We start from the raw sequence: 16,248 nt of genomic DNA on the forward strand, positions 1-16,248 counted from the left end.
TTAACTGGGAAAGAAATTTCTACGGTAATACTTAAACAGAATTCTTTAAATAATAATAATATATAAATTCAATCATTACTAATATTACGTATAACCAGCGGGTGACCGAGCTCCGCTCGGAGAAAACAGGTATCGAAGCTAACTCGAAGATTTAAATTTTCAATTGTGATTTATCAAAACAATACATGCCATAAGAAAATTTGTGAAACCACTGGTGAAAAGATAACCGGTTAAAGTGCACACCATTGTAAACTATCTAAACAAAGTTTGGAAAGGGAACTATTCTATACAAAGGTAAAGTTTGAAAAGTCATAGGAAATAAAATGTAATTGATAACAAAAAATTATACAATTAAAGAAATGGTACAAAGTGAGCAGTGTAAAGATTGAAGTGTGTTGAAGTTCAATGTTTTTGACAAATTTATTTAGAAAAACCAAACATATATACATACATAAGAAACATATTATAAACCTATAACAGCATAAACATAATAAACATTAATCATCGATTGCGAAGTCTTCCATGTTGTCCAGGTAGTTTCTTGTCGGCTGGTGAGTTTCTCTTGTTCAGGACTTCCTTCCATACGACGTTTCGGGTGTGGGTTGGATTCTCAGGAGGCAGCAGGACCTTCAACGCACTTTGACGCTTGACTCTTGAAAACGCGACGTAGAGCATTCCGTGCACGAAGACCGTCGTGAGGAGAAGCACGCCGACGAATTCGAATGTTTGGCCTTGTGACTTGTGTATCGTAATGGCGAATGCTGGAGTAACTGGGAATTGGTGCCGTTGCATAGTTGCGCCAAGCTGTGATTTGCTGGAGTCGANCTTTGACAAAAACGTAAGATATTTTATTCATTTTTGATTTTGACAAACAATAATCCGAAAAAAGAAACATATTATTTATTTCCTAGATCTTAAAATAGTTTTTGCCTTCGAATGTCTGAATTGAAAGAAGGAGCTAAAAGTGGACATCAATATCATGAAGAAAAAAATAAATACAGTAAATAGAGTTCCTTAAAATTTTAAAAATCGATTTCCATTATGATAAAAAGTAATTTGAATTTGAAATGTTATAAGAAATCTGAAAAAATAACACGAATAATTATTTCAATTTCTAAGCTTTGAAACATAAAAAAAGAAAGGATTTATGAAACTCTTTTTTAAAATAGTGAGTTAAATATTTCTTTCCAATTCATATAAAACATATACCATGGTATATTCATATAAAAATATACTCATATAAAAATATACTCATACAAAAATATACTCATACAAAAATATACTCGTACAAAAAATATACCACAAAAAATATACACACACATGACGCAAGTTATTACAGTACAGCACACAAACATTTCGAAAACGTCTCAAATCTCATCGAAGACTGTTGGAGTAATCGATCATGCATTTTAGGCCAAATATGTAAAAAGTGATATGAATTTATGTTAAAATTATGTGAAAGCTTTCTTTACTTAAGTTTAAAATATTATACTACTTCATTTTGAAATATTATACTACTTTATTTTGAAATATTATACAATAGTCTCAGCTATAAACTTAAATTTTATATATTAAGACGGATACAAATTGTTTACATCGCCTTTACTAATTCTAAAAATTGAATAATTGTTAACTACTGTTTATCTTGTCAGCTTATTTATACTCTGAAGAAAAACAATTCGGGCTAAATAACCATATTTATATATTTTAAAGATATTTCTGATTAACAACAAAAAAACTACTGTGTTTAAATAATTTATTTGATATTTTTTCTGTTTGTTTTGGTAATGATTTATGGAAAATTTGGTTTTAAATTATAGTTCACATTTCCGACACGTTCAGTAAAAATATAACAAAGTACCAAAAAATGCAAAATAAATTTAACAAAAAATATTGGTCTTCACTCTCTGAAAAATCACTATATTTCTCTAAAACTATCACTATATCACTCTATCACTATATTTCTCTATCACTATTTTTCTCTGAAAAATCACTATAAAATTAACAGTCTATTATTCAGAACGTACAATACATTTTGTCACATATTTGGCAGTTTTAGGACTTTTATGACAATGCCTTTTACTAAATAAAAGGGCGAAAGACCTAAAAACTTTTCGCATGCTTTCTGGCATGGTTATGCTTTCTGGCATGGCATTGGCATAAAATGACGTCACTATGTTGATAAAAGTGAAATTATGCAATTTTATTTACTTTAAATAGTGAGTTAAATATTATCACTTCAATTTAGTTTTAGATACGTATTATTTATTTTGAGACCTCTTTAATGGTTTCAAAAATAATCGCTCCCTCCCCTAAAAAAACTTTTTATGTAGCATTTAACAGAAAAAAAAGGACTTTCAGCTGGGTAAGACCCAATAGAGCAGTTGAAAATTTCATGCATACCTAGTTCACAAGTTTCGAAAAAGCAACTATTTACTTTTAAACCACTTTTAAACCCTTTAATATATTTTGTTTATTTTGGCCTATTTGAGCACAAAATATACAGTTATCCATATACACATTAAAAACCTAAGTATGACAGCTTTTACCACAAAACACTTCAAAATTAAAATAAATTATTTTAAAGATAAATCTTCGAATGAAGTATAGCACATTACCTGAAAACGATACATAAAATTGAGATGAAGAAAAAGCAAATTGAAAAATAATGTAAGAATTTGAAAGAGAAAGTAATTTAATTTATAATTATCATGCCTTTTTTTTCTTTTTCTTTTTTTTTTTTTGACAGTTTTTANGTTTTTTTTTTTTTTTTTAGTTTTGAATCTATTTTCTATTTCTAGTCTCCTAATATATTGAAGATAATTAAGTTGTTTACGAGCAACTGGTTTTTCCAGTGAGTGGTTTAACTTTTACTTCTCTGGTGACGTTTCAACCTTAATTATCGTTTGAATTCGTCTTTTTATTGCTTCTCTATTTATTTACTTTATTGACTTAATTATGTTTTGTTAAAAAATTCTTTAACTCTTAATTTAGGATAATTGATTTGATACAACGCGAATCTCGTTTTCTCATTTTAATGCATGCTGTTTCAAAATTCTTTCTAATCTTATGCTCACTTTTAAATAATAAATATTTTTAAATATTTTAAATTCTGATTTTTAAAAAAAAGCATCCTTAAGTCCTAACAATCGCTGTAATGTTTTAATTACTACTAAAATAATGAATTCTATTAAATTAGATAATAGATAGTTTTCATTATTTATTTGTTATATCTAGTTTTCTATTACTTTAAAAAATTCCAGTGCATAATTGTCACCATTTTTGGAGTTGAGGTGAACTAAAAATTTTTACAGCGCCTTTTGTTACATTTCTTTTTTACTTTTTCACATTTATATCTTTATTTAATTTTGATTTTCTGCGTGCTTGTTTACTGATAACACATATTTTCATGTGTGTTAGAATCAATTTATTGCCTGATTTCAAAACCTTTGGATTAAAAAGTGAGAATATTTTAGCAATATATTCGCCCTATATATACATATACGTAGTGTGAAAAAAATGTAGTAATATATTCACACTCGTTTTCAGAAATTCAAGAAATATGCAAATTCGTTTAATTTTGAACATATAAGCATAAACATAATTTTAAAAAAATGCCATGTTAAAAAATGAGATAACTCAGAAATAACAATGAGAAAAGAAATTCTTAAAGATGCATTTAATTAGACACAATATTAAGTAAATTTCCTCAGGAATTTCCTTTTTAATGTTAGTGCATTGTCTTCAAACAAAAAAATACCAACTTAGACTTATTTCGATTTCCTCCGCAAATAAGTTAGACAAAAAACTAATCTACAACCTATCCTTTTTTTATGAAAAATTTAATTTGATGCATTGTAAATGCATTACAGAGCAAAGCAAGGTAATCTAAGAATGTCTAAATGTTTGTTTAAATTTTATAGTTGAACTAAATTGAATGTAAAAATTATTGCTACATACATTTTCTTACGAATTTACCTGAAAGTGTTTGACATAGCTCAATTTGCCATAGTCAATTAAATTTAATCACACTGAATTGTTGAATAAATGTTACCCAACTCACTAAAAAGCTTTTAAAAGGTAATTTTTTTTTTTACCTTTTAAAAGCTTGACTGCTATACATGACTAACTAAGTGACTGATATATATTTAACACGTTGTTTAATCCTTTCTGATTTTTGTTCATTGTTAAATGTTTGCAACAACAATTTAAAATTTAATTGTTTGGTATCTTTTAAAACAGAGGCACAAATTACACTGTTCAACTGGGAAAGGAATTTCTACGGTAATACGTAAACAGAATTCTTTAAATAATAATAATATATATATTCAATCATTATTAATATTACGTATAGCAAAGGGGTCACAGTTCAATGATAAAATATAAAAATTGAACGAAAGGGCCCGAATAAGGCCCTTTCGTTCAATTTTTCAACACAGGCAAAATTTTCAACACACGGTTTTTAAAAATTGAACAACTCAAAACTATTGAACCGATACTTAAACTTCCTACTTAATCATTTAAACTTTCATGTTTTAAAAAGATGCAAAAATTTCTGTACTTTACAATACAAATTTTTTACGACTATTCTTATACACATTACTAAATGATAAATACCCATTAAAAATTATTTTTAAAAAAACTATGATAAATGAATATTACAATTATTTACAAGCATTTCTCAATTTGCTTTAAAAAAATAGTTCTCTCGATATAACGAAATACATAAAAAGTGAAATTGACATGAAGGGATTCGAACTTACGACTGTTCTCCCGACAAAATTACTGGAACCATACTTTCCAGATAACAAGCAGTTAGCTTAATATTTTTAGGGTCAAGATACTTAAATCCATGGTGAAAAAAGGTACATATTTCAAAAAAATGCGTTTTTGAGTCTGGTTTCGTTTTAAATCTGATTTCGTAACTTAAAATATTGTCTGTATTAATTAATTTGCTTATTTAAGTTTAGACCTTCAAACCATTAAGATTAAGTACGTGAAAACTCTATCATTAAATTATAAGTTATTCAAGCAATAAACCTTTTTTTTTCATTCTGGGGGTAACTCACCAACTTTGATGTGAATCGGATTAGAATTGCGGGTTTATGCAAACAGCATGCATATAGATAGACATTCTGTTTTACTTGTGTATATTATGACTTGCATAATAAGTTTTCATAGAATTTATATATAATACATACTTTTACATGTGATTTATAATATGTGTTTTACATATAATTTATATATAATAAATATTTTTGCACATAATTTATATTTAATATATATTTTTACATAATATTTATATTTAATATATATTTTTACTTATAATTTATATATAATANGAGAAAAGTATCTATAGCCATTATGGCGAACTAATAAAGTTTGAAAATATCCTATCTGTAACTCCGAACTGCTCGACCGTAGCGCTTCAAAACCGGCGCCAATCGATTCCTCGTGGCCAAAAACCCCAGACCCCCAAGTTTACCGGAGTTTATTAATTCTGGGGCGATTTTCGACTTGGCAACCATTCCTCGTATTATAGTATAAGATAAAGGGTTCACAGTTCAATGATAAAATATAGAAATTGAACGAAAGGGCACGAATAGTTCTTGAGAGGCCAAATTTTTAACACACGGTTTTTAAAAATAGAACAACTCAAAACTATTGAACCGATACTTAAACTTTATACTTAATCATTTATGTTTTAAAAAGATCTGCACTTTACAATACAAATTTTTTACGACTATTCTTAAACACATTACTAAATGATAAATACCTATTAAAAATTATTTTAAAAAACCTTTGATAAATGAGTATTACAATTATTTACAAGCATTTCTCAATTTGCTTTAAAAAAAATAGTTCTTTCGATATAACGAAATACATAAAAAGTGAAATTGACATAAAGGGATTCGAACTTACTACTGCTCTCCCCACAAAATTATTGGAATCATACTTTCCAGATAGCGAGCAGTTAGCTTACTATTTTTAGGGTCAAGATACTTAAATCCATGGTGAAAAAAGGTGCGTATTTCAAAAAAGTGCGTTTGTGAGTCTGTTTTCGTTTTAAATCTGATTTCGTAACTGAAACTATTGTCTGTATTAATTAATTTGCATATTTAAGTTTAGGCCCTCAAACCATTAAGATTAAGTACGTGAAAACTCTATCATTAAATTATAAGTTATTCAAGCTATAGCCCTTTTTTTCATTCTGTGGGTAACTCACCAACTTTGATGTGAATCGGATTAGAATTGTGGGTTTATGCAAGCAGCAAGCATATACATAGACATTCTGTTTTACTTGTGTATATTATGACTTGCATTATAAGTTTTCATAGAATTTATATATGATACATACTTTTACATATGATTTATATATATAATATGTGTTTTACATATAATTTACATATAATAAATATTTTTGCACATAATTTATACTTAATATATATTTTTACATAATATTTATATTTAATATACATTTTTACTTATAATTTATATATAATATATATTTATGCACATAATTAATATATAATACATATTTTTTCATGATATTTATATATGATATATATTTTTACATATAATTTATAGATAATATAAATTTTTTACATGTAATTTATATATAATATATATTGTCACATATAATTTATATGATATCCAATTATTTTTTGTTTAAAATAGCTTTATACCGCATATTGACTTTATTTAATAAATCACCACTTGGATAAATAAAAGAAAGTGAACTTTCAATGGTGGAGGAAATTCAGTCCCAAAGAGACTCCATTTTTAAATAATGTTGAGAAATTCTAAAGCGCATATATGTTTTTTAAATATTGAAAGACTGGATTGGACCACGATTTTAATTTCAGCATTTAAGCTTCTTTCTTTTTCCAGATTGAAATTAGAAATCAAGTCTTCAATTGGAATTCTAATTTATTTTCTACTTTGAAATAAATATTCTCAGTAAATAGATAAAATTTCCCTTCGCATTTACTTTAAATTAGCAATTTAACTTCGGAATCATGGAAAGAATACTCTACTAATGATTTAGGATTTTGATCCTCGTCGTTAAATGTGAATGAAATACGCAACTGCAATTTGTCTTTCAGGAAAGCAAAATATGTGTTTTCAAAGAATAGTTCCTAATATTTTTAATTATTATTTTAATTAATTGCTCCATATCACCATCACAAAAATATTTTAAATTACAGAGATTGAGATAAAGCTATTATAAACTGAATGAAGAAGTTAACGAAATAAAAAGATTTCAAGCATACCGGAACCGTGTTTTATACCTATAGGTACCGGCTTGTATGGGAAGTAAATGCGGGGGGTGCACAGTGCTAACCACATTACGACCACGCCGTTGGAAACAAAATTTTAGAACTTTAACCTACGTCTATAGAATACCGTTAGACGGGATTACTTAGGGACACTTTTTGAGGGTTTTTTCCATTTAATATATATATCGTTTAAATCGCAATTTAAACGGAGAAAAATTCTGGTAAATATTCTGTTGAAAATTCTGAGAAAAAAATACGATGATTCTCACTAATAAAACCAAACTACACGGCATTTAAACTCATTATTTGATAATTTTCCATTCAGATGGTAACGATTTAAAAGAAATTCTGGTTTTCAAAATTATAGTTCTTATTACCACATATTTAGTAAAAATGACAAAACTGAAAAGTAAATTTAACCGAATAAATGGTTATTATGCCATGCTTTAAAGAATCATGATAAAATTACCAAATTTTATCCCTAAATTCTATTCTATTAAAACCATATTTTATTGCTAATTTTTTCTAACTCATTACAAAAGTTCTTCGATAAATATAGCCGAGCTTTTCGGTGTTTCCATAGAGCCAGAAGCACGGTAAATTTTACAATATTCTGATGGTTTTGACAATACCTTTTTTCTTCAGAGTAGAACAATATGTAATTGCGCAACTTCATTTAGGAAGGTAAATTAAAACTTTAAAAAGTGAAATTAATGGTAGTTTAAAATAAAACTTTAAGCTACCGTTTAAAATTAAGTAAAACTTTATTTTGAATTGTAAGGAAAAATTTAAAGAAAAAATTGTTTCTGTGTCACTTATGCAACTTACGGATCACTAATTTATCGCTTTGAAAATCGTCTAAACCATTCTTCGTTAAACCAACCTTCTCTCTGACTTCTCTACTGTTTTTAAAGTATCTTTTATGTAATTTATTTTTTAGGAAAAGAAATTATAAGTTTTATTTTTCTAATAGTTCGGAGAGAATTTTGTTCTAATTATTACTACTACTGTTTATATTGATTCTAATAGTATTATGAATTCCATAATAAATATTATCAATTATATAGCTGTTATTTAAAATCATAAACTCAGAAAAAAAAGCAAATTATTAGAAATTTTGTGTAAAATTGATATCACTTTCTAATCCCATACGAAATCGTCTTGACGATGTCCAATGCATTGCTCTTTTTTAGCTTTAACGAAAATTGATTTATCTCTACTTTCTTTGGTATCTGCAAGCATCCTTCTACACTGTAAAAAAATTATGGTTTAAATTACGGTTAAAAGTAACGGCAATCAGAATGCCGGTACTTTTTACCCTGAAATCCATTTTTATCAGAACATGTTACAGAAAAAAAAACGTGTACCGTAATTTTTACAGTAATAATTACCGTAAAATCACTCTCATTAAATAAATTTTACTGTAAGCATTACGGTAAATTATTTCACGGTAAAGTGGATTTTACAGATAGTGCGCGCAAAGTGTCCATATTGTAATTTGATCCGGAATTTCTTATAATGTCTCGTACAGTTTTCTGAAATACGATGCCCGCCAGCTATTGAAATAACGTCCATTCTGAAAAGATTTAATTCATAAGGTGGCGTATTTTTTAAACTGAAATATCTACAAGGAACAAAAACTTCATAGTTGAACTTTATAATTTCCCTAAGAGCTAAATTAATGAAATGCATTTATATTTTATTTTTACTGAATCCATATAGATCATTTTAATTAAGCATGAGCTACATTTTATCATTTTCAGAAGGCTTTAAAAATAGTTGCCTGTTTGCTTAATTATTAAAATTTAAATTACTCTACATGATTTTAAAATTTATATATTTGAATGCAATTTTCAATATTTTCCTTTCTCTGCTCTTCATCTTAAAATATCAAGCTTCTCTTTTTTTGCAGATAACTATGAGTGATGACCATTAATGAGTGATGAGAAAGAGTTAACGAATGAGAATGAGTGATCACATTGAATGCTGATAGACATTTTATAATATTGTGACGCCCTCACATCAGTTAGTTGTCACAGTCATGATTAATGAACTCATCATGGATCGACCCATGACCAAAAATGGATCATTAAAGTTGTCACCTAAAGTGCAATATTGCTGGTTATCATGGCATATAAAATACACTAAAAGGCATATAGGCAACGGCATATAAAATACATTTTATCATTATAAATAAAATACTTTCATTGTACTCGGAAGTTGAATGCTATCTTACAGCCTCAGTAACAATACCTTAAATATGTACTTCAGATAAGATTGGTCTAAATTCATTGCTGACAGCAGCAAAAAAAAAATGGAAAAAATACAGTAAAATGACGTTTTTGTAGATCAACAAGTATAAGTTATCACAGAAGTGACAGCGGCTTCGCTACTTTATACTGCTTCCTGAGCCTTACTAACCTCCATACGTTTAGAATCTATGTATAAAAGGAAGCAACAAAAAAGTATGCACCTTAGGGGTCATAAGGAAGAAAAATCCTCACTAAATCTCTTCAAATCAAAAGTGAGGATAAAAAACATCAAAATCAGCTGAATAGTCACTAATAATCGTTTTTGAAATCTTCTTTGTTTGTTTTGAAATCATGCAGAACTTAATGTCTTTAAGTGATTCAACAGATTTCGATAACGCTTTTGTTTCTTCCTCACTGGAACATTCATTTACGACTACTAATGTGTGTAATTCGTTACTTCATTTTCGACACTAATTCTTAAAATATATTTTAAGGATGGTCATTAAGAAGCTCCCTGCATGTATAATTATGTCTTTTATCTGTTAATTTATAACAGCGGTAAAAATAGTGCATAACAGTAAAGTGATAATATAAAATGTTTTTTTTTTTTTTTTCATTTTCTTTAAGTGCAAAGCATTCTTAAAATTTTCCTATTCATAAATGTTTTTCAATGCTTATTTTCTTTATTATTTCAGTAGTTTTCAAAACTATATTTGAAAAATATTTCTTAAAAACCAAAATTTTAAAAAAAAAATGCGCTAAAGTTTTTACAAAAGTACAAAGCTTTTAAAGAGAGCTAAGTAATTAAAAATTTGTAAACAATCCCTTTATGCAAAACTCGATTTACTAAATTGTAATGCCAGCTAATGTCAATTATAAAAACCTTTTCTACTAATTTTATGGCCATTAAAAACTTATTGTAAACATTTCCTCATCATATTAAAGCTCTTATCATGAAGATAGAGTTTTTCGATTATTTTTTTTCTCATCGAGAATTTCATTCTATATTTTTTGTCTCTTTACGAAGATAATTTTTTAAACTTGGTTTACTTTCTTACAATCAATCTAGAGTTTGATATCATAAGAATTATTTACAATTTGAAATATTACAGAAAAAAAACAGTTAAAGTCTTTAAAAATTTCCCTTAATTAAAAGAAATGTTCCTAGATAGAAAGAAATATTTTGTTACTTTTAAGAACTTGTAAAGATTTCTTTTTCGTGATTATCTTTATAGCTTCAAGTTAAAATTAATGGAATAAAAAAATATTGTTTTAAATTAATGAGATGAAGTACCTGCCTAAAAATAAAAGAAAACGTTAAAAATTTCAGATCCATTTATAATTAGGGATCTTTTATCACGGAAATAAAAAATACATATTTTTTTACCTTCGAAAAACTTTTTTTCATTTATTTGCATACGTACTGTTTTTATCGAATAAAAAATTCTTAACCACTAATTTTCTAAATTAAATGTTTCATTGTTAAGATTTTTTTATAAAATTATTGACATATCAACTTAAAATCCATTTAGCACTCCAGATTAAAATATGGATAAACATTTAAATTTTTGAAAAAAGTAAAAACTAAAATTTTGGTTTAAATTATGATATTATACGGAAAAAAATTCTGGCAAAATAATCGTACTGTATGGCAATAACTTTTCTGGTGAAAGAAACATACATTAATTCTGGTTAATAAAACCAAAATATACGGTATTCATTTGATACCATTCATTTGATAATTTCCTATTCAGATGGGAACGGTTTACTAGAAATTCTGATATTCAAAATTATAGTTCTTATTACCTAGCTTTTTAGTGATCCCATAAAGAAAGAAATACGGTAAATTTTACCACATTCTGGCAGTCTTGACCATGATTTTTGTCTCAGAATATAAATCAGATTTATAATAATTTACCTCAAAACTAGAATTAAGTAGAGTTCATATAAAAAAAGTGGATGCCTTTAAAAGAAATTTCCGAAATTTTGTTACTGGGTAACATAAATCAAAAAAGTTTCTGATAAATGTTCCTTTTTATGAGCCTAGCACTTTTCCGAATAAATTCTCTACTCCCTGAAAATGTTTAAAATTTAGTGGCAAACCCTGTCAAATAAATGAACGATAAAAGCTTTTAGGCAACAGTTTATCTAATAAACAATAAAGTTTGGAATCGAAAAAAAAATGAATTTATTATTGTTACTTTCTTTTTGGCAAGATAATTTGTTAAAAATCTGGCAGACTTGCTTCATTTTGCAACCTTTATCTTATTCTATTTAATACTTACGTTATAAATCTGGAAATATGAAATATGTATAAATTTAAGAATACTCCAGGGTTTTAATCTGGCATGTACGATTATACGGGATAATCTTTATGCATCCCTCTTGCTATATGTATTTTTTAATTCGCTAATTTAATCCTTTTTGTTATATTATTTAAGTATTTGTTTCTTGACGTCAAATTTTAATAACGAAATATAAGGAAAAAAAACTATGTCTTGGATTGTTACTTTATTCAAGATTTTCTAATCTTGATTAATCAAGATTTTCTAATCTTTCTACTTGACGATTTTGTTTCTTCTTTTTTTTAAAATTAATCTCCATACTTATTCTCCAAACAACTATTATGCATTATTATATCAATATTATAATATGTTAAATAATTTATTACTTACTTAGACATAGACTTAGAGATAGGGCGACTCTGAAGAGCAGGGGACGTCAACCAGAGGTCTATTGTACCAAAACCCTAAATCAGGATTAGCTCTGAAACAAAGTTCAGCAAGCACCTGACAGGAATATCTGGCAATTCCCAGGCCTTAATGCAATTTTTCCCTAAATGCTCAAATCTGTGAGCAGAATCGCAATCACAAACGTTCACAATCACAAAGTATATATCGCGAAGTCTCCTCCTCAAAATGACAACCTTGACAAAGAGAATCAGATACAACTCCCATTATCTATACCTAGGTGTCTTCTGAGAGTGCAGTGTCCACTGAGAAGACCAATGATTTTCCTCAAACTGTTCCTGATTAACTTGAGAAGCTCTTTATGACGAACTCTAGGACAGTCACGATTCAGCTCTTTAGCTTGTCTCTGACCATCCGAGTTGCGCCATTTCTCATGTGCAATTTTGCCATAGAGCTTGAATATAGATGCCCTGAATGATGTGGGAAAGATTCCAAAAGCTGGTTCGGGCCCCCAGAAAATCGCACTGTAGCCAACCCGTGCTGCTTCGTCATCTAGCTCATTTTCAAGAATACCCATATGTCCAAGCACCCCAATGCAGGTGTGACATTAGGTCACAGCCTAATTTATAAATATCCTGTTTTTTTTAATCAATAATACTAATTCTTTTAATTTTGTAATACATTCTTTTATTTCATCATCTTCCTTTAGCCCCTTAAGCGGTAGCGCATTTTGGACATTCTCCCCCAAAAATTCCTTACAGCTCCTTAAAAGAGCCCCTTTCCTTCGAAATTTCCACCCTTCCTTTTTCTGAGAATTCCAGTGGTCGTCGGCACCTTTTCATCTCCGCGTGTTTGGTGTGTTTCTCAACCGTAACTTTTAACGCATAATCATTTTTTCATCTCAACTCGTGATTTTTAGGTAATTTAACTTTAACTTTTACAACANCAGAAAGTCTGCCAAGAGCGACATTTAGCAGCTCTAACAGTCTTACTATAGGTAGTGAGAGCATTTCGGTAGGACTGCCATTCACTAAATTTCTTTGTCCTGTTAAATAGCTTCCTACATTTTTTAAATAATTTACTAAGCTCAAGAGACCACAAAAGAACTCGCATTGAAAAGCCAGTGAACGTAACAATACAAGATAGATAAGAATCGAGTATGATCTGTTGCACTTGATCAACAGTACACTCCACATCATCTACAGTATTATACTTACCAGAGAGATTTCCCAACTTTCATCCCAGCTCCTTTCTAAAGGAACACCAATCAACTGTTCTGCAATTTCTCCTTATAACCATCAATCCATTGTGGCCTTTAATAGAAAAAGTAATTCCTTATGCTACACTTAACAATGATAGATCCATTGCCTTTATTAAGGACAAATAAGTTATAAAATAAAATATGGTCCATTAACTCATCCCCCAGCTGGTTACAGTCACTACTGCACCACATTGTGTGGTGAGCCTTTTCATTGCAGCCGAAGATGAGTCTGCAGCCAGAACTACCAATTATTTCCTTAGCCAATTATTACCTTAGCATCAGCCACTGGATCTTTCTCCACATGAGGGAGATAGGCAGAAGCTGATTCTTTAGCAGCAACTAAGTCCCTGTAGAGAAAATTGACAAGGTTAAGGGCATTTAGATTAGACCTAGCCAAGATGTAGGCCCTGGGGGGGGGTTACAACAAGTATCATAAAAAATATCAAAACTCTTAACCCTGAGGCCCAGAATTCGTCCCTTACGGGTCCAGGGAGCTTCCATAAGAACAATGTCTAACCCTCCATCATTCAATCTTTTAGCCAAAAGATTCGAAGCAGCAAAAGTATGATGAAAATTAATCTGGCCAACCTTGATTGATTTTGCTACCATAAAGGATTATAAAAAACAAACTAGAATGGCAAATACCCATACTGGTTTGATTTCGGAGGAAACTCCCCCTTTTAATAGCTCTACTGCTTCATCAATTCCAGGAATAGATGCAGGTGAATCAGGTCGTAAAGTTATGTCTGGTTCCTAATCCATCCCCAGCTCTGAAAAATCAAGAACGTCGATTGAACGTACCTTAGAATTATGAGAATTATTCTTCCATAGTTCCTTTTCCTGATCCATCCTGTCTCAGAATAAGAAATTGAAAGATATTTCTAGAAAGGTCTAATTTTCCTTGAGCTGAAATAGTTTAAAGTACTATACAGGCATCAGTGAATTTCTTAAAAATAAAACATTGTATAGATTTGAAATTTAGCTTGTATATGAATAATCCTCCTTTTTTAGAAGTAATAAGTACTAATTGGAAGTAGTTTATGGTAAATTGTATCCTCATGCAAGAGTAAAAAGTGAATCAGCTTTACCCTGTCGTGTACATTCTGCAAGAAAAATGATTAAGTCAATTATCAAAATTAACGTTTTTTACAATCTATATAAGATACATGTTACATAAAAGTTTCTAATAAAAAAATGACTTTGATATAGTTACTTTTTACTGCTTTAAAAATTTAAGATTTATTAGGTTTTTTAATCTTGCTTATTAGTAACGAAATTATTTATAAATCATTCTTGCAAAAGAAACTATTAGTAAATAATTGATATCTTTCCCCTTCTCAATTTATATGTGCTTGATTTTTAAATTTTTTCTTGAATTTTTGTGATATTTTCACATAATAAAATTATGTTCACGAATCGGTCTCTTTTTTTCCTTTTTTTTAGTGCTCTTCACCTTATTAATTTATATGTATTTGAATCAATTTGAGCGCTTAAAGGATGTCGACTGCTATTTCCTATTTATATATTTTTGAAATTAATGAAATTTTTATACAGGTAATGAAGCACAGTAATTTAAGAACAAATGAAACAGTAGGCAAATAATACATTTGAAAAACCGAATTCTGTTAGAAATAATTTTAAAAAATTCTTTTAGGATATTTTAGTAAGAGCTTAACCATGTTATTTTGGGTTTTCCATGGAGATTACATAGATTTTAGTTACTTTTGCCCTGTAAATGAAAAACCCGTTTAAGAAAAAGTATCTTTTTTAGAAGCTCTATACTAACGCTTGAAACCTTAGTGCTTTGATGGATTGAAAATGTCGCGTGTAAATAAAAAGACATGACACAAATCCGCTTAAAGATAGATCAGCAACAATTCGAGAAAACAGAATGAACATAAAAATAATCCCTTATGATAAAAGAACGATCGATTTGCGCATCGGATAAATTGTTTTTAAAGAATCTTTAAAAGAATCTGAAAAAAAGGTAAATAGGAAGAAAAAAAAAAGTTTAAATGCTACAAAACACGACACAAATGAAAATAATAAAAGAAACTATGAGCAAATTTAAATAACAGAATAATAACTATTGAAGTATAAAATTTATTTATTCATTTCTAGAATCTAGAATATTTTTATNTCTTCTTAGATTACCGATTGAAAAGAAAATCACATAGTCGTACAAAAGAAGGGTTGGCCAAACCGTGGCACATGATTACAACGTGCGTTTCAGTCAGTGCAGTTATTTCGGGAAGCTACTAATTTTTTTAAAATTAACTTTACATTATTCTTAGATCATTATTATTATTATTACTAGCTGTACCCTGCGTGCGTTGCAACGCTTTCAGTTTGAATTTAAATTTTGTATTTAAGTGTGTAAATGAGATGAGATTTGTGATTATGATTTGAATAGAGAATTTTATTTAATGGTGAAAAAACCAGTGATAGTCACAAGAGTTAATTCTCTAGGATATCGTTAGTGCATTTTCAAACAGACATGTATGGTGATGCACACCGACCATGAAACATATTTTGGATGATGATCTGAAATAATTCTGGATCAATGGCGTCATGAATATTTCTGCTGATATGAGCTGACCAATTTGTCCTGGTGTGAGTTTTTCAATAAGCCAAATCATGTGGCAATTCTCTTTTTCTGCCGTTCAATAGAATGCATCAAACACCGTGTCTCTCTAAAAACATGACTTTTCGCAATAAAACCAAGTTTAGAGCTTAATATTTGTTTTAACTCACGTGTGATAATG

At 28.7% G+C, this 16,248-nt stretch overlaps 1 protein-coding gene across 1 annotated transcript; it reads right to left on the reverse strand.

The window, feature by feature from the left end:
* Nucleotides 1-501: 501 nt before the first annotated feature.
* LOC139425473 (uncharacterized) lies at nt 502-14,092 on the reverse strand. The gene is made up of 3 exons (XM_071180412.1): nt 14,001-14,092; nt 13,755-13,830; nt 502-825 (listed from the first exon to the last, which is right to left on the reverse strand). The coding sequence occupies exons 1-3, from the start codon at nt 14,090-14,092 to the stop codon at nt 502-504; spliced, it is 492 nt and encodes a 163-aa protein (XP_071036513.1).
* Nucleotides 14,093-16,248: the final 2,156 nt, after the last annotated feature.

The sequence above is a fragment of the Parasteatoda tepidariorum genome, chromosome 4, assembly GCF_043381705.1.
Source record: "Parasteatoda tepidariorum isolate YZ-2023 chromosome 4, CAS_Ptep_4.0, whole genome shotgun sequence".
NCBI classification, from domain to species: domain Eukaryota; kingdom Metazoa; phylum Arthropoda; class Arachnida; order Araneae; family Theridiidae; genus Parasteatoda; species Parasteatoda tepidariorum.